This window comes from Daphnia pulex, chromosome 5 (assembly GCF_021134715.1).
Source record: "Daphnia pulex isolate KAP4 chromosome 5, ASM2113471v1".
In the NCBI taxonomy this organism is placed as follows: domain Eukaryota; kingdom Metazoa; phylum Arthropoda; class Branchiopoda; order Diplostraca; family Daphniidae; genus Daphnia; species Daphnia pulex.
In genome coordinates, this window is record NC_060021.1 from 2,052,012 (window position 1) to 2,074,024 (window position 22,013).

At 40.0% G+C, this 22,013-nt stretch overlaps 4 protein-coding genes and 1 pseudogene across 6 annotated transcripts; 1 reads left to right on the forward strand and 4 right to left on the reverse strand.

Annotated features, from left to right (window-relative positions):
• The first annotated feature begins 7,261 nt into the window (after window positions 1–7,261).
• LOC124193417 (40S ribosomal protein S2) lies at window positions 7,262–8,660 on the forward strand. Its single transcript, XM_046587218.1, has 5 exons — window positions 7,262–7,341; window positions 7,553–7,785; window positions 7,847–7,964; window positions 8,022–8,345; window positions 8,438–8,660. The coding sequence occupies exons 2-5, from the start codon at window positions 7,555–7,557 to the stop codon at window positions 8,599–8,601; spliced, it is 837 nt and encodes a 278-aa protein (XP_046443174.1). The 5' UTR covers window positions 7,262–7,341; window positions 7,553–7,554; the 3' UTR covers window positions 8,602–8,660.
• A 1,374-nt stretch (window positions 8,661–10,034) lies between these two features.
• On the reverse strand, window positions 10,035–14,479 carry LOC124193416 (WD repeat and HMG-box DNA-binding protein 1-like). 3 transcript variants are annotated; one of them, XR_006874233.1, is made up of 11 exons: window positions 14,244–14,479; window positions 14,052–14,162; window positions 13,837–13,988; window positions 13,651–13,772; window positions 13,129–13,537; window positions 12,462–13,059; window positions 11,859–12,397; window positions 11,535–11,782; window positions 11,419–11,459; window positions 10,427–11,270; window positions 10,035–10,347 (listed from the first exon to the last, which is right to left on the reverse strand). XR_006874233.1 is itself a non-coding variant. In XM_046587216.1 (10 exons), the coding sequence occupies exons 6-10, from the start codon at window positions 12,538–12,540 to the stop codon at window positions 11,218–11,220; spliced, it is 960 nt and encodes a 319-aa protein (XP_046443172.1). In that variant the 5' UTR covers window positions 12,541–13,059; window positions 13,129–13,537; window positions 13,651–13,772; window positions 13,837–13,988; window positions 14,052–14,162; window positions 14,244–14,479; the 3' UTR covers window positions 10,035–11,217. The 3 variants fall into 3 exon arrangements, 1 of the variants encoding a protein (XP_046443172.1); XR_006874234.1 differs by having other exon boundaries at window positions 11,343–11,459; XM_046587216.1 differs by having other exon boundaries at window positions 10,035–11,270.
• Window positions 14,480–15,175: 696 nt separating this feature from the next.
• LOC124193557 lies at window positions 15,176–18,832 on the reverse strand (annotated as a pseudogene).
• LOC124193894 (heat shock protein 83-like) lies at window positions 18,637–19,220 on the reverse strand. Its single transcript, XM_046587881.1, has 2 exons — window positions 18,833–19,220; window positions 18,637–18,770 (listed from the first exon to the last, which is right to left on the reverse strand). The coding sequence occupies exons 1-2, from the start codon at window positions 19,218–19,220 to the stop codon at window positions 18,637–18,639; spliced, it is 522 nt and encodes a 173-aa protein (XP_046443837.1).
• On the reverse strand, window positions 19,160–20,405 carry LOC124193558 (heat shock protein 83-like). The gene is given in 4 exon segments (XM_046587447.1): window positions 19,160–19,529; window positions 19,601–19,892; window positions 19,956–20,189; window positions 20,352–20,405. Coding segments are annotated over 3 exon segments (513 nt in total). The 5' UTR covers window positions 19,964–20,189; window positions 20,352–20,405; the 3' UTR covers window positions 19,160–19,316.
• Between the last annotated feature and the right edge of the window lie 1,608 nt (window positions 20,406–22,013).

The window sequence follows — 22,013 nt, forward strand, 5'->3', positions numbered from 1 at the left end:
GTTCCCGTAATTTAGAACATTTTTTGTGTCTCATTTATTAAACTTAAAAGTTTAATAAAACAATGAGCAAATAGCATGTTAATACACTGTCACGTCCCAATTTAACTCATTCCATTCAAAAATGTTAACTTCCTAGTCGAAAATGGACTGCTTCGTCAAGAGCATGACGTAAAAATTATCGGATTCCCATGTGATAAACCAGCCCGTTCCTCCATTGCGAAGTCATAGATGACATAGACAGCACTTTTGCTGTCTTGGACTGACGAAGAAGCTCCTTCATCACTGGCAAAATCAGAAACAGTGTGTCATTTAATCAGCTATGACGTCGTAGGAGTTATTATCTAGGGAAGAGACAAGAACTTTGCTATCCGTCGGTCACTTTATTCCAAGTCATGACTTATGTAAAAAAGTGATGTATACGTTGACTTTAACTGAAAATAACTTTTACGTTGACGTTTGACGTACCAAAAAATTTTGCGTCTTCAAAAAAGTCAAAAGTAAATATAACACTGTCATTCCAACTAGCGCTCCGCTAGAGCGTCTTTTAAGCTAAACAGCACTAATTTTGACAATAAGAAGAAATACATTTTTTGTTGGAAATGTTAATATTCTAAAAATTGCTCAAAACTTGTAAAACAACTTAAAATTGGCTTTCAATAAATGAATTCTTTTGTGACAGTCATGACATTAACTTATACATTTTTGACATGTATGTGACTTTTTTTACTTTTGACGTTAGCTTTAAGATTGACATATGGCGTGCAAATTTTTTCTACGCTACTAAAAACTCCGTGACGTTCCGAACACTTATGGACATTTTATAACGTTTAGCTTGCATTGTTTAATCCCTCTATCTATGTTCATGTTCTTCGATTTGGCCCATTAGACCATTTCAGTTGCTTCCCCCCTAATAATTCCTTGTATGGTTTGAAAAAATTAATCAGGTTTTTCTCAAATCCCTTAGCTCAACTTGTGAAGCGTTTAAGCGATTAATCTTGTCGCCTTAAATTCATCTCTTATTTTTTCCGTGCTTCAATCGCATCCCGCCTTCACGAAAGTGGCCCTTTGTTGGAAGGACCGGATGACTCTTTACAGTTTTTCAGACTCTAATCTACAACAATTAGAGAATAACAATCTGCCCTCCTAATAATGATGTCCTATTGGAACTTGACGACAAATCAACTGATGCAGATAAAATTATTCGTGGTGGTGAAGGATCTATTTTAATCATTTGATATTTTTGAAACAAGAAATTTCTTTTTTACGGCACCTTGTGATTCTAATTCAATTTTATCTATCAAATATCTCGATTTTCTATTTTCTACCTTACAACTACGGTCAGTGGTATTTATACTGTACAAAGTGTTTCTTGTACCAAAATTTTTAAATTTGAAGAGGCTTAAAAGAAGGAGTTGAGCGTTGTGTTGCTTTTGTACTTCTTGTGGCCAACAACATTAAAGAACTTCAATAAATAATCAATTCATAGAAGAAAAGTTGTTGTTTGTGCTTCAATGAATTAATCAGATTTATTAAAAGTGGGAAATTTCAAAATAATTGCAAAATTTGTATGTTTGTAATTTGGGCGTGATTTTTGAGTGGTAAGCAAATTAATTTTGGAAGTGAACTGTGAGTAATATGTTCACTCACTAAACTAGGATAAAAATGTGCAGGAAGATTTTTGACGTGTTCATGTTTTGTTCATAACTCTTTTTTGGTGGGCTGCTGCCCTCGCCCAACAGCCCAACTTTCAGGCAGTACTCGTGGATCTCATTAACTTTCAATTTAGTTTTTTATGGCCTAAAACAAATGTGATTTCCTTAATTGATTGAATACATCAAAAAATAAACTGTAGTATGAAGATTTGGTGGCATATAACAAGCAAGATAAAGCCATCGAGATATTTTTACCACCGACTTTAATTAAACCATGAACAGATTTTTTTCAATTATTTCGCCGTTTAAAAATATTTTTAAAGTTCAAATGGCACTCAAAGTAAAAGGTTGCCATTCGAATCGGCAGATGTCGCCCTTCTATAAAATGGACGATAAGACCCGCTCTAGTTATCAGAACTTCTTAGTTCTTTATTAGCGAATAAGCGAAGGATGGAATCAATGCATGCCAATTTTATATATTTCTTGAAATAAGCTTATTATTTTCCTAAAAAATCATAGATTTTATGTGGTGGATTTTCGAATTTCAATATGTTATATTTGCCCTATCAATGCTGCATTCCACTCATTTACTATTATTTTACGAAATTGTACGAATAATAGTTTATCAATGAACGCCAAAGATGTACACGAAAATTTAGTGAGGCACGGAAATTACACGAAATAAAGCAAAAGGAAAATTCAGCCGTTCTCTTTGCTTTTCAATCGTGATTGCAGATCCTCATACTTTTTTTCTTTTACACAACTTTTATCAGTTATTATAAGTTTTGGTTCATTTATTTTTGAATAATTGCTTGTTTCTTAATTAAGTGCTTCTATTGTCCCTCTCATATTTAGGTGTTTAACATCTGGTTTCAATCAAAGTTCTTACTTAATCAAGAATAATTATGTTAAGATGTCAGGGAACAAGAATGGACATTTGGTTCTTGTTGATTTATATTCTTGGATATATTATCACAAAAATGGTTACAGGTATTTTATCAAATGAGGGACACATAGTGTATAGACATTTCAGATAATGTTTTTTAACGAAATGTCGATATGTAATATTTAAACAATTTAGATATTATTCCTTCGTGGCATCTGGTGGTGAGCGGTGCTGTGGCGCTGGTTCTGTAGAAGAGGAAGATGCGACTTTCGTTCCTACCGGAACACCACACCTACATAACAATCAAAAGGCCAAAATTCATCAAATGATACTTTTTCAGGCAATGATTGCTGAATGAACCTTTGCATACAAAAGGAAATTTATGATGAAGAAGTAGAAAGGTATCCGATACAGCAGAAGAATCTATTTTTTCTTAATTTCGTCATGAAATGTTATTATTTTCTAGAATAAATATTAGAGATGTTCGATATTTGAAAATTCGTTTATCCCTAGCCAACAGCTCATTCGCCGATATCGTCAACCCCCCTTTCAGTGGCAGACGTGGGGTACTTATTTATCGGATTTCCTCTATACAGGTTATTTATATAGTCTTTCCTTTATTTTCAAGAAAATTCTTTTTTATTCAGGCATTAGTTGTCAGGAAACACGTTGTTTTTACGAGGCACAATATCAGCTAAAAAATAAAAGTGCTCTAATATCAGCCCGTTGTTACCTTCTTTGAGGACTTCAATCAAAGTTCTTACTTAATCAAGAATAATTATGTTAAGATGTCAGGGAACAAGAATGGACATTTGGTTCTTGTTGATTTATATTCTTGGATATATTATCACAAAAATGGTTACAGGTATTTTATCAAATGAGGGACACATAGTGTATAGACATTTCAGATAATGTTTTTTAACGAAATGTCGATATCTAATATTTAAACAATTTAGATATTATTCCTTCGTGGCATCTGGTGGTGAGCGGTGCTGTGGCGCTGGTTCTGTAGAAGAGGAAGATGCGACTTTCGTTCCTACCGGAACACCACACCTACATAACAATCAAAAGGCCAAAATTCATCAAATGATACTTTTTCAGGCAATGATTGCTGAATGAACCTTTGCATACAAAAGGAAATTTATGATGAAGAAGTAGAAAGGTATCCGATACAGCAGAAGAATCTATTTTTTCTTAATTTCGTCATGAAATGTTATTATTTTCTAGAATAAATATTAGAGATGTTCGATATTTGAAAATTCGTTTATCCCTAGCCAACAGCTCATTCGCCGATATCGTCAACCCCCCTTTCAGTGGCAGACGTGGGGTACTTATTTATCGGATTTCCTCTATACAGGTTATTTATATAGTCTTTCCTTTATTTTCAAGAAAATTCTTTTTTATTCAGGCATTAGTTGTCAGGAAACACGTTGTTTTTACGAGGCACAATATCAGCTAAAAAATAAAAGTGCTCTAATATCAGCCCGTTGTTACCTTCTTTGAGGACTTTGCATTGATGCGCCACCTTTCAAATAACTACAGATTTATTTGATCAACTCATGGCCTTTCACGTTATTGCTTTTGACAGCGTATTACTCTTATTGCTTATAACTCATTAAACTTTCAATAATATAATAATTTATTACTTTTGACTCCTAGTGTTTCCCTGTTGGATTTGCTCTAATAACTGCGAAGACCACCGTCTTTTATGAAAAAGTCCATGAGCAAAGAGTCCCCCTTGAGCCAGAACTTATGATTTCAGACTATAAGGTAGACATTCTGAATGCCGTTGCCGAGAAGTTGCCCACTCTTTTGGCAAGTGCAATTTTCGAAAAATTTTAAATTTAAGAAATAAATGTTTCCGACATTTCCGGTGTTTTCTCATTTTTCTCTAATTTTTCTTATTTTTCCCGTTTTTCTTATTTTTCTCGTTTTATCTTACTTTTCTTGTCTCCCGGTTTTATTGTTTTGTTTTGTTGGTGTATCTTAAGATTTAAACAATATCAACGAATCAAATTATTGGTTTTATTTCACTTTTGACCAAAAAGGAGTAACATCACACACAAAATTATTGTCTGGATATGAAATCATTTGACAGGACGGGATGGTTGGCGGAGATAAACTGCAAATATAAGTTTTACAGGAATGAAATCCATGAACAATAACTCCCAATTTTTTTTTCCAATCGTAGAAATTTTACTTGATAATTCAAATGTATCATAGGCTACTTGTCCCTCAAATGTGTACCGTGTGCAGTTCACTTATATTTCTTCATTTTTTTCTCACTTGAGCTTTGCCATTCGTTAATTGACCTTTTTTGCAATACGTAAATGAATGAAACTGACGAACCTTTTTTATCCCTTCTAGGGATAAATATTCCCGTTTGGGACAAGGAAGAGTTTTAAAGAGATGTATGGCATTTTGAACCCTACCATTTCGGCCCCGTACCATTTCGGCTCAGTCTTAAATCGACTTACCAATTCGGCCCCGCTATATACCTTTTCGGCCCTATTTTCATTAATATTTTTGAAATTTTTAAATAATTTATTGTGTTGAAAAGTTAAATAAAAGTAAGGAGAAATAGATTAAAAATTATTTAGTTGTTTTTATTTTCAATATTTGGGAGGGAGCTGTAATTCTGATTTCAGTTGTCATTCAAAGTCTTAATAATGCAAAAAGATGGTACAGCAACGCTACTTGGTATTACGCCATCACCTTGGTATCAAGTAATCAAGTTTATTCTATCATTGCATTCATTTGACATGACAATTTAGATACCCAAGTCCCCCTTGTTTTTGTTCTTATGGCACGCTAAAGGGCTTGCGATCCTTGCGATTATCGAGTTGTTTTCACACGCATTTTGGATTTACTGATGGTCGAACTAGGGCAACAATTTCCTGCGGTTCCTGTGGTGATGACGAGCCCCAACAAGCACAATCGATTGAGTCACCATAATAATAATATGATGTCCATATAATAATATAGAATGCAAAATAAACAATACAAACTTCTTTCTTTCTTTAAACTTCTTTTATTTTAATAAAGCTGCCATTTCGGACCCAGTTTTTGTCATTTTCGGCCCCGGGCTGAAATGGTTAAAAAAGGCCGAAAAGGTATGGGGCCGAAATGGTAGGGTCCGAAACGTCGGAATGCCGTTTTAAAGAGATACCAATCTCCGATTCGCACAATCGGTCTTTTTTCAACTGATTTCACTATCAGCTTAAGAGACTCAGGAAATGAAATCAATTGACGGGCACGCAAATTATCTTCGGGCACTACTCATCTTTAATTTACTTCTCTATAAACCAACAGAGCGTTCTTTTTTTAACAAGGCGCATGTTCCCTTCTACTAATTGTACAAAGGCAAATAAATTTATATTGATAACTCAAACGTGAGTTTTCGCGAAAATAGGGAGAATACTTTAGCCTGTAAGCCACCGTGTTAAAAGCGCGGAAGCGATGGCGACGATCGCCCCCTTCGACAAATGCCCGCCCTGACTTAGCTCCAATTGGCCGCCGACTGTCGCCCCGAAAAAATACGACGAATGGAGCCCGCATAAATACGGCAATTGGAGCAAAGTCAGGGGGGGGCATTAAAATTTGAAGGCAAAAAAAAATTGTAAATCTTATTATAAATATTAGATTATTATTAATTTTACATTCAATCATACTTAATGTACCAATAAACATCTGTTTATAATTTAGATGAAACTGTCACTCTGATGAACATTATCATTTTATAATTAGTTTAATAGTTAGACAAATCGCCTTTCACAGTTTCGCGAAATTTTCGAGCCGTGTTTCACACGGCGCTTATAGCGGTTTCCCAAAACTTAAAATTAATGACTATGAGAACAAAACCATTAAAAAATCCTCACTTAATCTCATTTAAAAGCCCGGCAGAAGTTCTTTTACTTTTTATAAATTGATTTCTCATGGGAAACACAGCAGAAAAGGTTATTTCAATTAGAATAAAGTACCCTTTTCCAATTTTTCAAAATGATTTCCAAATTCCAACACACTCGCAAGGGGGAAGTTGCAGCGGCAAACAAAATGTACCTCTAGCGTGTGTTTTAGAAATCATAAAATAAAAAAATCAAAATACTTACTTAGAAAGTAAGTAGAAACAATGCTCATTTAAAAAAAATCTAATTACAATTTTTACGGGGTATAAATGCAAAGATGACGAGAGCGTCGTCTCCTCTTTCATGCCCAGCACTTTTTGTTTTACTCTGCCTTGATATTTCAGTTAAAGAAAATGTTAAAAAAAAGCGGTTTATTTTATCTATTACGACTAAAAAAAGGCATCCTTTACTTGCGCTAAAGTGGTTCCGAGTTTTTATCCACGGCCTAGTAATTTATTACCCTTCTAAAAAGTCCCGGTTCTGATTTTCTTGCCTGTATTTTTAAAGTGGGGGGCTCTCTTTTTTGTTGGTCTGAAATTTTTAATTTAAGGGAAATTCTTAAGAAATCTTTTATTTGTCTGTTCTCTGTTGGCATTTGTTCAACTTGTTTTGCAGCCTTGCAGCAGACGATAAGTAAACAATAACAAAACAAATATGGCAACTTTGGATGGGGATTGTCGATACAATAATCACAATTTTTTCTTCTAAAAAAGTATTTTACTATTTGTTGCATCTCGCACAATTTTTTTTTTTCAATAAATTAAAAAGTCATCAAAAATTTACAAATTAAAATAAATTAATAAACAGCGTTTGACAAGAGTTTAAATATGGCAACCCCGAGTTTCTTAACCAAGTACCTCGCGCAGTCTTTATTATTATTCTACATTTCTAACCACAGGTGAGAGCATCTACTTTTATTTCATCGTTAAACATCTGCCTAATTTTAAATTCAATTTGCATTAGAATATCAGTTTGATGTGTTTTAAAGTCCCTAGTTTTATATTTGCTTAGTTCCCCGAAGATATACTTAAAATAATTTGGTTAAGTCAACTATGTATACTTCAGACTGGTTTGACGTAAGTAACACGACTTGACTTGGGTGATTTCAGCAATGGCGGATGCAGCTCCAGCCCGTGGTCGTGGAGGTTTTGGTGATCGTGGACGTGGTGGACGCGGAGGACGAGGTGGTCGTGGTCGTGGACGCGGTGGTCCAGGCCGTGGCCGCGGACGTGGAAAGGAAGGAGAGAAGGAGTGGGTTCCCGTCACCAAGCTCGGCCGTTTAGTCCGTGATGGAAAGATTCGCACCCTCGAAGAGATCTACCTTTTCTCTCTCCCCATCAAGGCAAGCAAAATTGATATTAGTCTGGTTTGAATTCATGTTAATATGTACTTTGTGTCAACAGGAGTTTGAAATCATCGATTTCTTCCTTGGAAGCGCCCTCAAGGATGAGGTTTTGAAAATCATGCCTGTCCAGAAGCAAACCAGAGCTGGTCAGCGTACTCGCTTCAAGGCTTTTGTTGGTAAGAGCATATTGAGTTAACATGTTTGACAAGTATTAATTATTAATTCTTCCATAGCTATTGGTGACTACAATGGCCACATCGGTCTTGGAGTCAAGTGCTCAAAGGAAGTTGCCACTGCCATTCGTGGAGCAATCATCATGGCCAAGCTTTCTGTCGTACCCGTTCGTCGTGGTTACTGGGGTAACAAGATCGGTAAACCCCATACCGTCCCTTGCAAAGTTACCGGCAAGTGCGGCTCCGTCTTGGTGCGTTTGATCCCAGGCCCTCGCGGTACCGGTATCGTCTCAGCACCTGTCCCCAAGAAGCTGTTGCAAATGGCTGGTATTGAGGATTGCTACACTGCTGCTCGTGGTAGCACTGGCACCCTTGGCAACTTCGGTATGTTAAATATTCGATGAATTTATTACTTTCGTTTATTGTTATTTATTATTTAATTTGTTGTAAAACGTTTCAATATTTCTCCCTTCCAGCCAAGGCAACTTACGCTGCCATCGCCAAGACGTACGCCTACTTAACACCCGATTTGTGGACCGAGACTGTTTTCAACAGCTCACCGTACCAGGAACACAGCGACTACTTGATGAAGAATCATCGTCCCATTGGTACTCAACGTCAAGAAGCTAAAGCCTATTAAAAGCTTTCTCATGTTGGCACCAAATCGCTGAACACCGAATACACGTGACGTGAAATCACTGCTTATTTTACATTCACTTAGCAGTTAGTTAGTGGGCTGTTAAGTTCGTGTAAACACTGTCGTTAAATGCGACCACGAAGCTGCTGAAAACTATCACCTGAGTGCCAGATTGAAGAAACGCCAATTTAAATGGAAGAGAAAAGACGAGATGAAATCGTGAGTCTTAACGGATAGCATTGAGCATTAAGTAAAACGTCTTACCATTTGCTACGGCTAAGATTTTTCCTAGAAAAGAATCGTTGCTTTCGTACACAACCGCTTGATTATTCTATTGCTTTAACAAATTGGCCATGTGGTAACGTGCATGTAATTTGGTTAACTATAAAAAAATATATTTGTTTTAGGAGAATCTTCCGTAGGCATGTAATATCTCCATTATTTCGGGTGTAACAATGACGACCAGTGGGTGTAGGGTGACTCAAACTCGATAAATGCCTCCGTGCTCTTTACCCATTTGCAGCTTGCATTTCTCAGCAATTCTTTGACAATATAGAAAACCAAAATTATCTCGTTGACTGCAAATAGAATACCATATAGAATATTTTCATCGTGATCAACATTCAATTCGAGAATACTTCCTAAAAATGGCAGGGCTTTCGGTACGGAAATAACATCGACGAGCCGAACGAAGCGCGATTGACTTCATGCGTAGTAGGTAGATGGCTAGCAAGTAATGACCTAATCATTGTAGTCCATCCAATCAATATAAAATCTAACATATTTTGAAAAACAACACGGTTAATCGGTAAAATAACCACTAGCATGCCAATCTCACTTCATAATCCATCTTTATCGAACGAAAAATGACTGGCTACTCTTCTGCACTCTGCGTTCTCTCCATATTGCTAAAACCAGGCTAAAACTGAAGTCGTTATTAGACATGTTAAACACCTTTCCCATTTTCCAATTTGAACTATACTCTATAGGCTATACTGGCTATATTCCGGCGTATAATATATTACTTTTGCGAGTTGCGACGATCTATCTAATTCAATCCAAGAGAAAGTCAGAAAGTCTTAGATTTAGTCTAGACTTTACTTTCTATTGTGTCAAAGGTGTTTCCTTTTCTGCATTTTTCTATGAGTCCTATAAGTTAAACGTAAATTGTGGTTCCCTTCATCTCTTTGCTTTATAAATAACGAAACAGGCGGTTGTGTATACTATATCTAACTTATCATGGAAAATATGCATGAAAATTGTCTGAGCAGATTATTAAATATTGTTTAAGGGGAAACTTTCGAATGTTTTAGCTCATCCATTCCTTTAAACCGGTATAATACTAATATTATACTATCTTCAAGTAGAATCCAGTATATTAAAGTTTTCTTTCATCCCTTCAATATTAATCGGACTTTTTAAAATTGCGGAATAAAAATCTTTGACACTTTTTATTTTTATTATTTAAAACAAAATTAAATGAAAATAGGATTATATATGGTTGGACAAAAATACGTTACAGCTGTTACAGCAAAACTACGCTAAAAAATGAGTTGGCACCAATAAATCGCTAAACACCGAATACACGTATGACGTGAAATCATTGCTCATTTTACTTTCACTTAGCAGAAAGCCAGTGGGCTGTTAAGTTCGTCGTGTAAACACTCTTGTTAAATGCGTCCATGAAGCTGAGAACTTGAACTTTGAATGCCGGATTGAAGAGACGCCGATTTTTCTTCCATGGCTCAGCTGTGTGATAACGGTAATGAGTCAAGATAAGATCAAAATCGAATGTTTTCATCGACTCCAATTTAGTCAAATGTGTCACCTTTTGCAACGCCCAAGCTTTTTCCGAGAAGAAGAATGAAGCAATCGTACTCAACCGCTTACCGGATAATACTAACAAATATCTTTTAATTTTTAAAATTAGAGTAAAAATAATTGTAGATTTTAGTACATTCTCAACTGGCAATGTTTAATTACAGAAGAAGGCAAATATTTCCGAAGTTTTGGATATAATACTTAAATTTTATACAGTAGTTTATGAATGTGAAGTTAAATAGTGAAATTCTGTTACGATAATTTGCATGTAGAACGCTATACTGACAATAGCTTTTGAGTCCGATGGATTCTGAGTGGAACTGGTGATGTCCATCTCTCCGTCCTCACCTTTTGGCACGACCAAAACCGATTGCGTCTCCAAGTTGAAATGCTCCTGACCGCCCATCTCGAAAGTTCCTTCCAGGACGTGCTGGGCATTCCGGAATCCGGCCTCGACGTCTCCCTGGATGATTTCACGGCTGTGGCCTTGGTAGAAGGAATTGTTCTTGATGGCGTCTTGAATGGTGAAGATGGCTGGACCATCAGACGGACTGTAAGTCAATCGGACGAGCCGGCTGGCCCGCTGTGCCAGCACCAGATTGTCGGCCACCACGCAGGCGATCACCTGGCCGCAGCAGGTGACCCGTTTCGAAGCGAAGACTTCCTCGTCGTGGACGATGGGTCCGAAAACGTTCCGGCCGGATGCGATATCTTTGGCCGAGAAGAAGCCTCGGACGCCATCCACCTCCAGAGCTGCCGATGGATCGATGAAGACGATTTCGGCGTGGGCTTGATTTCTCACTTTTGATCTCTTCTTGAGCACACTTTCCGTGCACACATATTGTTTCCACCTAGCCATCACAGAAGAATAAAAATGAAGAACCGAAACTTTCCTTAAACGTAAAAATGATTCTTATTTATACCTGAATTGTAGGTTGAAAATACAAAGAATCAATTAAATCAAATGATCAATGATTTAAGTCATTTCATTTGGTTTACCTTTGATCTCGAGAACAGGTGGAGTAGAAATAAACATATCCCTGATGAAAAACAAGTATTAGAAAAAATTACCAACGAATCCCATTAAGTAATAGATTTTGTTTTTAATTAAATACCTGTCATCGTCTAAAGTATTGTTAGAAGCATTTGATGAGAGGTATGAAGTTCGTGTCGGTTCCATTAGCAAAGTTTCTTCGGCTTCACGATCTCTGACTAGCTGCTCGGCCATCTCCGTCAGTCGGTTGGCCAGCTGGCGTTTCCTGCCTCGCGTTGCGTACTTGACGGCCAGCTGGAGCAATTGCTCGCTGGGCATCCATTCGGCCACTTCCACCGTTCGGACCTCCCTCTCGGCCTGACAGGCCAGCTGCAAAAAAGGTAGAAGAATAGATTATCAGCATTGGCTTGAACAACAACAACACGAACATGGGCGGGTGACTGACGGTGAACATCTTCATCAACGATTCCTTGGACAGGCGGTCGGCCTTATTCCTGGGGTCATCCACGTCAAATCCCGTCTGGTCCAAGGTGCCAGTCAGCTGGATTTGCAGCGTCGACTGAATCAGGGCTTCTTCCAGCTGAGTTTTCTCATTGGCGCCGTCACACAGCGGCAGTCTGACGTCCAGCAAGGACATGTTGTGCCGTGGCAAGGTGGGAGGGTAGCGGGCGCCCTTGCACAGCTCGCAACGGACGCATTCCTCCAGCTCGCTCAATCCGATCAGAAAGTAGTGGTTGGATTTACCCTTGACGTTCTGCCTCGTGTCCAGCAGAGGCATCCACATGCCGGATCGAAGTTGCACTTGCAGGAGGCCGCTGCTGTCCATCGTGGCCAGCGTTCCTTCGTCACTGAATCCGGCCCACGATAAGTCGCACTCCGGGCCGAGGGGAAGAGTTTGCGGATTGGCCAGCCATTCGTAACCAATCGGAGATTTCCTGTCCATGCCCACCAGTGCATAGCCGATAGTTTGTTCGCTAAACATGCCTGTGGGGTTAAGTTGTGAATTAAATTAATTATCTTTTTAAAATCAAGCCAAAATTGCACTAACCCAGTGAAGAATGATAAGCCATAAAGAGTTTGGAACCGTGGCCGGCCAAGCAGAGTATAGGACCAGGGAGAGAAATCATGGCACGCTGGAGCCCAGAATTTGAAAAGAGTCGAAGCAAATTTCTAGAGGTGGCCACTGCCACCCAGGCATCGCCGGCAAGCCAAGGCTAGAGCCCCTTCCCCGAGTGGCAAGGTGGTCGCCCACTCTTTGTGTCCATCTCAGGCAGCAAAGTTGACACAAACAATCCGACTGGGGCTATCTTCCTGTGCCGGACAGGCCAACAGCAGAGCCTGGCTGGAAAGTGAGGCCAAAGTGTGGCCCAGTGTGTTGGGTATGTGCAGTCCATGGTGGATGGACGAATCGTGGAATTCGACTTCGATGCTGCTGGCACTTTGGTCACCTTCCTCTCCGAAACATTTCACGATTCCGACATTGTTCCAGACCATATACCGGTGATGCAGATGGACTGGTGATGACCCTGGTTGAAATGGCTCTCGTTTTTTACTGGAGGATTGATAAGGGCGCCTGGAATGGCCAGCCAAAGGACTTGAAGGTCTGCTGTTAATCTTAGAGGCTCCGTCGTCCAAGATATCAAAATCTGAGAACAAAATATTTGCATATTTTAAAGATACTATTAAAAATAATAATAAGACAAGTGATGAGCTACCCATAGAATACGACTGAACTCCTGTGAAAACATCTTGGCCGTCTTCTGCGTTGGTGGGGAATCCAGTATCTTTCTTTATCTGGCTGATGGATATTTATATTTCTGCGTCGTCATCTCCAGCAATAGCCGTCAATGAGATGGCCACTTTTGCACTTTGCTTATTCGCCTTGCCCTCCGCCTGAGCCGTAACATTTTCCAACAAGCCAAGGTAACCCTTGCAGTCGCAAAATGCAATCTCCTTTTGAGTGGTAATGGATGGGTTCCATGCCATATTGCAGATTTGTGTCTTTTTCTCGTGTTGAAACGAGTTGACCACGGTTTTAGTCTGCATATCCCAAACGAGGATATCACCAGCCTTAGAAGCGGTCGCTAGAAACTTGCCACAAGTAGACCAGCAACAAATGAAAATCTACAACAAGAAATAAACTTTACATACAAAAGATTTAAAACAATTTGCTTAGAAGTACTCACAACTACTACTACAAAATAATGTTATGGGATGTTGAGATAATATAAACTTACCAAAAACTCTGATTTAGGATCCAGGTTGACACTGAGAATGGGTGCAGTTTCTCCAGTGAGAACACTTTATTTGGCCTTATTGCTGCTCAAAATTAATACCTTTCACCTTGATTGTCATATCACTGTCAAATCAAACTAGTTGTTACATTAAATATTCAAATTCAAAATCAAATCTTATCAGTAAACCCTGGACAAGTTGCAACTTTTGATCCATCTTTATTAACAGATGTGTGGGTGATTGTAGAAGTGGCCCGTGTTACACTACCATCAGTCTGGTTTTCGTGATGTGAAAATATTGGCAGAACATGCATGTCGGTTCCTACAAATACTTTTTTGTTCTGCAAATGACAATCATTAGGGGATTATTTCTTCACATTAATTTAAAAAACTTTTAGAAATACCTTAAATGCAAAGACAGTGGCTTCATCACCAACACAAATACATTCAGGATCATCATCCTCGTGGCCTTTCCAAACACGATAATTCCATCTGCACCACATGTTATAATGTTTCTAACAAACAAACAAATAAAGTGATTTTAATGTAATTTGATGGGCAAACACATAGTCAACAAAGAAAATTTAAATATTTACGCTCCATCTTCTGAATAAGTAAGATCAGTGTGACCTTCACCGTGTGCAAACTTCATCCGCTTCATTATGGTAAGTTTAACTTTGACGGAAGTAAAACGTAAAAATAATTGCACTCCAAAGAAAGTAGAGATACTTTGTTTAATTAAAAAGAGAAACGCTTTTGACACATTCATCCATCACAAAACTTTTAACAGCAAACCGTTCTTTTTTCTTTTGCAGCAGCCGATGTCTGTATTCCCGCCAATCAGAGACAAACAGCATTGCCCTACTCAAAACACAAATCATCCCAAAAAACGGAGGGAAATTTGAATAGCGTCAGATACTCAGATCGTTAGATGGTTGATTGTGCCTCGCGCCTAGCGTCGCCAGTTTCCCTCCGGGACTTTGGGGTTTAATTTAAATGAGGGAGTGTGTATAATAAATTTTGGGGGGTTAGGGGTAAGGTTATATATATAGGTTAAGTATTTTTTCGCGCAATGTAGGGTGATTGCTCGGCGCTTATTATAGACATCATTTTGGGGTGTAACTGTAATCCAGGAGCACGCCTAACTTTTTTTTTTGTTCGGTTACCTTTTGACCAGTTTAACAACTTGTATCATTTGGATCCCTATCATGTTGGAATGGAAGCCATTTAATGCAACTTTAAAGCCGGAATATCTAGGCAACAAATTTTGTTTTTTAATGAGGAGAGGGCAGAATTTTTTTCAACTCGCTTCAACTCACTTATAGATTAGCGAAGTGTGATTTATGGATCAACTTAGTCGAGTAGCCTAGTGAATTTTTCCACGAATAACCAATTCCATTCGTCATCATTTTTCTACAATCATTTCTCATGACCAAAATGTTAAGCTGTATGTACCGCTTTTCTATTCGAAACTCGGTGTCGTTGGATAGCTGTCACAAGCAGGGGTATGGAGAGAAATCGAACAAAGTTTTTATATATCAAACCGCGATTGGTTGTATTAAATTCCAACTCTTAACACGTAGTTATACAATGCCAGGAATGAGGGAGCAACGCAAATTAAGTAAAGCCATGATTTTAAGAAAATAAGACTAGTTTTATCATATGAATGCCCTCATTTCAGTTCGCAAAAACGCTGAAATAAGAACAATTGAGAGAAACTGAGTTTGTGTTTTATAACAGTAATTGACACGTTTAATCGCCTTTCTCCAGCGAAAAGCATTTTCATCATTCTCCAATGGCGGCATTTCTTCTTCGGCTTCCTCACCACCAGCAGGGACATCATCTTCATCGATACACAAACCCAATTTGATCATGCGGTAGATGCGAGATCAGAAGCATGGACGGCTAGCTCTTCCAGGGAAAAACCAGATGACAGCAGAGGTTTCAAACAGCAACATGAAGAAATCCTTGACGGCTTTATCGTTTTTGTCAGCCTCTGCTTTGACGCGCAGGGCTTCGACGATGAGATGGTCGGAGTTGATTTCCAAGTGCTTCTTGGCGGCCATGTAATCCATGGTGAAGGTATCCCTCAAAGCCTGAGCCTTCATGATACGCTCCATGTTGGCTGTCCAGCCGTACTGGGAGGTGACGAACTGACGATAATCTGGGAGACTCGACCAACGGTTGGAAATAACGACCATCCCGACTTTCTTGTCCGTTTCTTGTGGCAAAAATAAAAGGATTTCAATATGGAACATAGAAAAGTGTCATGAAACTGAAATACCCGATGATGGAGAACATGTAGACTAGGATGAGAGCCAAAACGGCAGTGAGAACGATGGACCTGCCGTTTCGCGTCACTGAGCGGATTACGTTGAGCAGCGTCTCCTCGCGGTAGACGACGTCAAACAAAAGGACGGAGAAGAAGAACGGATGGGTGCTGAGTCCGAGGAAGCAAAAGATGAGGTAAACGACGTGGTAGACAATCTCCGTGTCCGTGCAGATTTGTCTGACGCTCCGCTGGAATGTCCCGGCGTTGGCCATGATGCTCAGCAGATGGACGCCCTTCAACACTACCGTGGCGGTGCCAAGGAGCATCAGTGTGGGTTGAGGGCCGGCTGAGCAAATAAGCCGGAGGATGACTGTCATGACGAGAGTCCTGATACCCGACGGTTTGGGTAACGTGATGGCCACAGAGGCGGATAGGAGCATGACGGCCCAGATGAGACCTGAATTAATAAATGGAAAAGATCGTTGAAAAGATGGAAATGGGAGTTACTATTCCAAGTTGGGCAGACCTGAGAGGTGAGTGCCAGGATCAGGAGCCGGTCCGTCAGTGTCAAACGGGTAAAAGAAGGCGACAATCAAGTTGATAATGACGGCCAAATTGAAGAGGATGGACATGTGCGAGCTGACCCAAAAGAGGAACGGCTGTCCGCGCAATTTCTTCTGCCATTTCATCTCGTCAAACATGTCGTCGACTCCTTCGAAAAAGGCGGCCACTTTCGATCCCTGGTCGTCGCGCTCCGCCGTGTGGAAGACGCGCACTTTCGTGTCGTTGGTCAAATACTCGCACATTTCCGGAATGGGGAAGACAATCTGCTCCATCGTCCGGTCGTGACGGACAATTTATTTCGATTTGCGCCGTGTGATTGGCGTAGTACTGCAGGGCCGCATCACCGCTGACTCCGTCCACTGGCGGCGGTTTCATCAGGGCGGCCAATTCTTTGTTGTGCTGCGCCAACTGGTGTCACAAAATGTAAATGTTGTGGCCAACTGGCGACTTCTTTCGGATTGGCCGCCTCTTCTCCACCGACCAACTTTTGGTGATAGGCTTTGCAGGCGACGTCCACCAATTGGCGAGGATTCATGTTGTACAGGATCCTTTCCACGTTCTCGCTGTCGCCACGACTCTCCATGACGGCCAGCAACAACTTGGAGGCGTTGTTTTTCAACTCCAAAACAAGATCCATTCTCCGTTGTCCTAAATAATTGATCAAATAATTATTAGAATCAAATGGAATGAAGGAAATTGTTACCTAATGGATTGATGTCGGTAAGAAGAAGAGCCGTGATGATGTCCAGTCCATTCGACTCGTGAGTGGCGATGCAGTTTTGGTTTTCGTGACAAGGTCCTTGGCACTATTCCGTCAATGTTTCCAGGGTTTGGTTGATGAGGGTGACGTTGTGCTCATTAATGTAGAGGCCGAGCAGACCCAGTTCGCCCGTCGTCGATCCGCAAATGCAGTCGAGGAACATGAGTGTCGTCTGACACTAAATTGCAACTTTTTTTGTTGGACTGGGCCCGCAAAAAGTTCTGCAGGTCTCGATTGTGATTCTCACACAGCAACTGCAGGAAGCGGAAGACGGGCAGCATTACCAGAACCTTAGCCGACAACTTGGACTCCATGTCCGAATCAGTTGCCGTAGTTAACTATAAGGGCGAATTCAATTTATTTTTTGCAAGAATTTTAATAAAATCACGAATTCAAGTTTTGTTGTACCGATTTGGGTTGTTGTTGTTGTCTCACCAAGTTCTCCAGCGTCAAGTTGACACTACTCAACGTCGTTGTAGTGGTAGTCGAATCATCCAACCTGGAGCTGTTCCACGAGTCACTGTAAGGATCCATGCGCTCCCCTACAGTGACGTTACCGTTTGAAGCTCTTGTGGACATCATGCGTTGATGTTTCATCTTCATGTCGTACGGGAAATGATCCTTCATTTCATGGGAATGGTCCTTGAGCTTGTTGTTACCCGCCGAGGCCATTTCGATCGTGTTGACCGACATGGTGGACTTGATTTCCGCTTGCGACTCTCTGACTTTGTCGTGGAACACCTTGAAGAAGATGGCGCTCGTCTCGGCCGACTGCAATTTCGTGTAGAGACTCCGCTGGATGACGGGGTTGCCGCCTTCCAGCAGAGCGATGCCCAACTGGACCGCTTCCATGAAAACGTTGGGCAACAACGACGACTTCATGACCAATTCGGCCACCAAATCAGAGATGCCTTCTCGGTCCAGGTACACTTGCACCTCGGGCAAACACAGTTCACCTCGCGACAGGAGACGTCCTCCAGGTCCGTGGGTTGTCAGCGATGACGATTGTCCCACACCGCCTCCAACACCAGTACCACCAGATAATGTTGAATGAATTCCAGCACCAGAGATTCCGCTTCCGCCATAGAGCTCGGTCTTTTTAGAACTATGAGAGGCTGGTTTGGCAAAGTAGCGAACTAAAAGATTCTTTCTCAATGCGTCTCCCTGGTAATAATTGATTCATTAAGGTAAATTTATTGCCTCAAATTTTAATAGAATGATTACCTTTTCGCCATTGTGAACATCGAAATTCATCATCTGACGTAAGGTGTTGAGAACTTGGATGCAAAGTTTTTCCTCCTTGTCCTCCAGCAATCGTTCGGTGTGTTTAATCAATCTTCAATAAAAATAAATTTCAAGTAAGATCAATGGTTAACATAAATACAAGTCAAATTTACCTGCGAATGAATCCGCCATTGTCACACTTTTTCTGTGCTTCCGTGCCAGGCTGGAAAAGGTATTCCGGTCGGTAAAGGACATCGACGATAACGGAAGACTTGGCTTGAACCAAAGAATGCAGTTGAGCCTCTAACAAGACGACAATGTCTTACAGGCCATCAATAATTGTCCGATCAAAGCGGACGCTCAACTGTGACTGCGAAGATTCCCGACTGAAGACGCTACGATCGAAATATTTTGCTGGCCTTGCTGGCCCCCAAGTGTAGGGCTGGTTTGTTGAAGAGCGAAGTCCAAGATGTCCTTTATGATTTTGCAGAGACCCTCGAATTTGGCCTTGTCGCTCTCGCGTTTCTTGGTTTCTCCATCATCTTCGGGGAGTTCCAGACCCTCCTTGGTGACGGAGACGAGCTGCTTGCCATCGTATTCCTTGAGCTGCTGGACGACGTACTCATCAATGGGCTCAGTCATGAAGATGACCTCCAATCCGCGCTTCTTGCCACGCTCGACGAATGAGGAGTTGCTGACTTGTTCTCTGTTGTCACCAGTGATGTAGTAGATGTGTTTCTGGTTCTCCTTCATGCGGGAAACGTATTCCTTGAAGGAAACCTGGTTTTCTCCAGAGGCGGAAGTGTGGAAACGGATGAGGTCAGCGATCTTCTTGCGTAGGTAGAATCTTCATGGACTCCCAACTTCAGGTTCTTGCTGAATTGTTCGTAAAACTTTCTTGTCGTTCTCATGCTTCTTTTCCTCCTCCTCAGCCTCATCGTCGCTCACTTTCTTGTCGCGCTACTTCTCAACCAATAGCTTGATTGGGTAGCAAATGAACTGTGAGTTCTTCTTGACAACCTCCTTGACTTTCTTCTCCTCCAGGTAATCCATCGGATAATCCTGTCAATAATGAAAAAAAAATACAGGCATGAGCATATTGGAAATTATGCCAATGAAGACAAAGAACATACCTTCAAGTGGAGGATAATCTTGGTTCCTCTACCCATGGGTTCTCTGTGATCAGGCTTGATGGTGAAAGAACCACCAGCTGACGATTCCCAAACATACTGCTCATCATCATTGTGCTTGGAATGAACTGTCACCTTGTCGGCAACCAGGTAAGCAGAGTAGGAACCCACACTAAACTGACCAATCATGGAGATGTCAGCTCCGGCAGAGAGGGCTTCCATGAAAGCTTTAGTTCCAGACTTGGCAATAGTACCCAAGTTGTTAACCAAATCAGCCTTGATCATGCCGATACCACTAAAGAGAAACAGAACAGTCAAATTCGTGTTCAAATAGGAGGAACTAAATTTCTCAACTTACGTATCCATGAGAGTGAGTCAGCATTCTTGTTGGGGACAATCTTGATTTTAAGGTCCTTACCGCTGTCCAACTTGCTTGGGTCAGTCAGGGATTCATAACGGATCTTGACTAGGGCATTTGAGGAGTTGGAGATCGACTATAGAAGGTGTTGATAATCAAGCTCATAAGCTGAGCAATCTTGGCCTGGGATGTGAAAGTCTCAGCTTCGTCTTCCATTTGAACTTCTCCAGGCATCTAAAAAGGAAAAGGAAAATATTTCAGTAAGAAATGTTTGTCAATTGTGGTAGATCACACTCAAAAATAGAAATTCTACATATATCTATGGACTTGAGGCATACCAAAAAATGTGTAAATAACCAATTTGTTTGTCTAAACCAGTACAGTAGTAAAACTTACTTTGCTTTAAAACGTAAACAAACAAACCGGACGCTTTTCTGTTCACGTTTGGTGTGGATCTACATGTATACAAGGCCGCCGGGCAGTCGTAAAAATTGCCACCAAATTCGCTTCTTGTTAGGCCTGCAAACTATAGCTTTTGGGTTGACACACATCAAGCCGGGAAAGTGAGCCCGTTCGACTTTGAATCGCTGTGTAAAAAATACAGCTATTAGTATATCTTCATGTGATCCATTTTGAAGACCTTTCTTTGTTTAATCTCTTTCATACAAAAATTTTCGTGATTTGTAACACATTTACGTAAATTTTGTGTTAATGTTTAGTGGCGTTTTGAATTTTGCAGTTTGAATTGCAGCGGTGGCGTTTCGAAACTGAGCCCCGTTTGACTTAGAATCGCTGTTTTAAAAAATAAATCTATTATATCTTCGTAAAATGTGATCCATTTTAAAGAGATTTCTTTGTTTAATCAAATGCCTACAAAAATTTGCGTGATTGTTGTCACAATTACGTAAATTTAAGTGTCTAATTACTGCAATTGAATTTTGCAGTTTGAATTGCAGCGGTGGCGTGTCAAAACTGAGCCTCCTTCGACTGTGACTAGAATCCCTACGGGAAATTCGACAGAAGTCAGTATCAATTCAATCGGTTTATTAATGTGACACGAGGACGAGAAAAATTTTTTTGCTGTATAATCAGATTTATTTCATTGATAAACCAATACAAAAGAGCTTTCTAGTCTAGTAATAAATGTAGTAGTTAAAAGTAATAAATGTAGTAGTTAAAATGAATAAATTTAGTAGTTAAAAGTTATAAATGTAGTAGTTAAAAGTTATAAATTTAATAGTTAAAAGTTATAAATGTAATAGGTTAGTAATAAATGTAATAGGTAAGGAATGTGTCAATAAAATAAAGCAGAACTGCTTAATTTTATTGACATGTATTACTTACCTACTACATTTATCCCTTACCTATTATCTATTTATTATTATCTAAGTCAAGCAATTAATTGCCTGGACTAACAAGGAATCCTCCAAAACTGGTAAGAGGGTGAGTCTCATCACTGCTTTGATAGATTGAACCATCTTCTAGCTTTACTCCAATAACGTTGTGTTTTTCCAAATAAACGGTTGCTTGAATCTGTACTGGAAACCAACCGTACCAATCCTCAGATTTGACATGGCCTTCTGCCAACACAGTTTCCGTGTCAATTTTCTTTAACTGAACCGTGAGGGAACTGGTTCCGGAGATATCTCTTTTCATTTTCAGTGCTGAATTGCAACGAAATGGGAAGAATTCAAATAGATTTAATGCAAAAAATATAAATAATGAATCTGTGAAGTGAAATTGGTTAACACCCGCCACTGGAACGTGAAATATTCCGGTGGTTTTGTTGAAAGCATCCCCAAAATTTAGCTCTTCGACGGCCACAGCACACTCTACACACACACAGAATGTCTTGGGCTGTGTGTACACCTCGCACAAGTTTCTCTCTAGTCCTGGAAGAAGAAAGAAGCGAAACACTTTCCATTTTCGCGGCTGCTTCTCTTCCGCTTCCGGTCAAATTGCGGAAGTCTTTTTTCTTTCTTTTTTAATGCTAATAATTTTAATACTATATGGACCGAGCTAGAAGGTGTGTACAGGTCCGTCGTCGTCGTCGTCGTC

What these genes read in the sequence shown, in the direction of transcription:
- LOC124193417 (XM_046587218.1), top strand. Translation starts at nt 7,555, where the DNA reads ATGGCGGATGCAGCTCCAGCCCGTGGTCGTGGAGGTTTTGGTGATCGT. An exon ending in TTTTCTCTCTCCCCATCAAG is followed by an intron (nt 7,786 to 7,846) that starts GCAAGCAAAATT and finishes TTGTGTCAACAG; the next exon opens with GAGTTTGAAATCATCGATTT. An exon ending in TGGCACCCTTGGCAACTTCG is followed by an intron (nt 8,346 to 8,437) that starts GTATGTTAAATA and finishes TCTCCCTTCCAG; the next exon opens with CCAAGGCAACTTACGCTGCC.
- LOC124193416 (XM_046587216.1), bottom strand. Translation starts at nt 12,540, where the DNA reads ATGATTTCTCTCCCTGGTCCTATACTCTGCTTGGCCGGCCACGGTTCC. An exon ending in CGTTGATGAAGATGTTCACC is followed by an intron (nt 11,783 to 11,858) that starts GTCAGTCACCCG and finishes CCTTTTTTGCAG; the next exon opens with CTGGCCTGTCAGGCCGAGAG. An exon ending in AATACTTTAGACGATGACAG is followed by an intron (nt 11,460 to 11,534) that starts GTATTTAATTAA and finishes GTTTTTCATCAG; the next exon opens with GGATATGTTTATTTCTACTC.
- LOC124193894 (XM_046587881.1), bottom strand. Translation starts at nt 19,220, where the DNA reads ATGAAGGAGAACCAGAAACACATCTACTACATCACTGGTGACAACAGA. An exon ending in CGGGAATCTTCGCAGTCACA is followed by an intron (nt 18,771 to 18,832) that starts GTTGAGCGTCCG and finishes TCGTCTTGTTAG; the next exon opens with AGGCTCAACTGCATTCTTTG.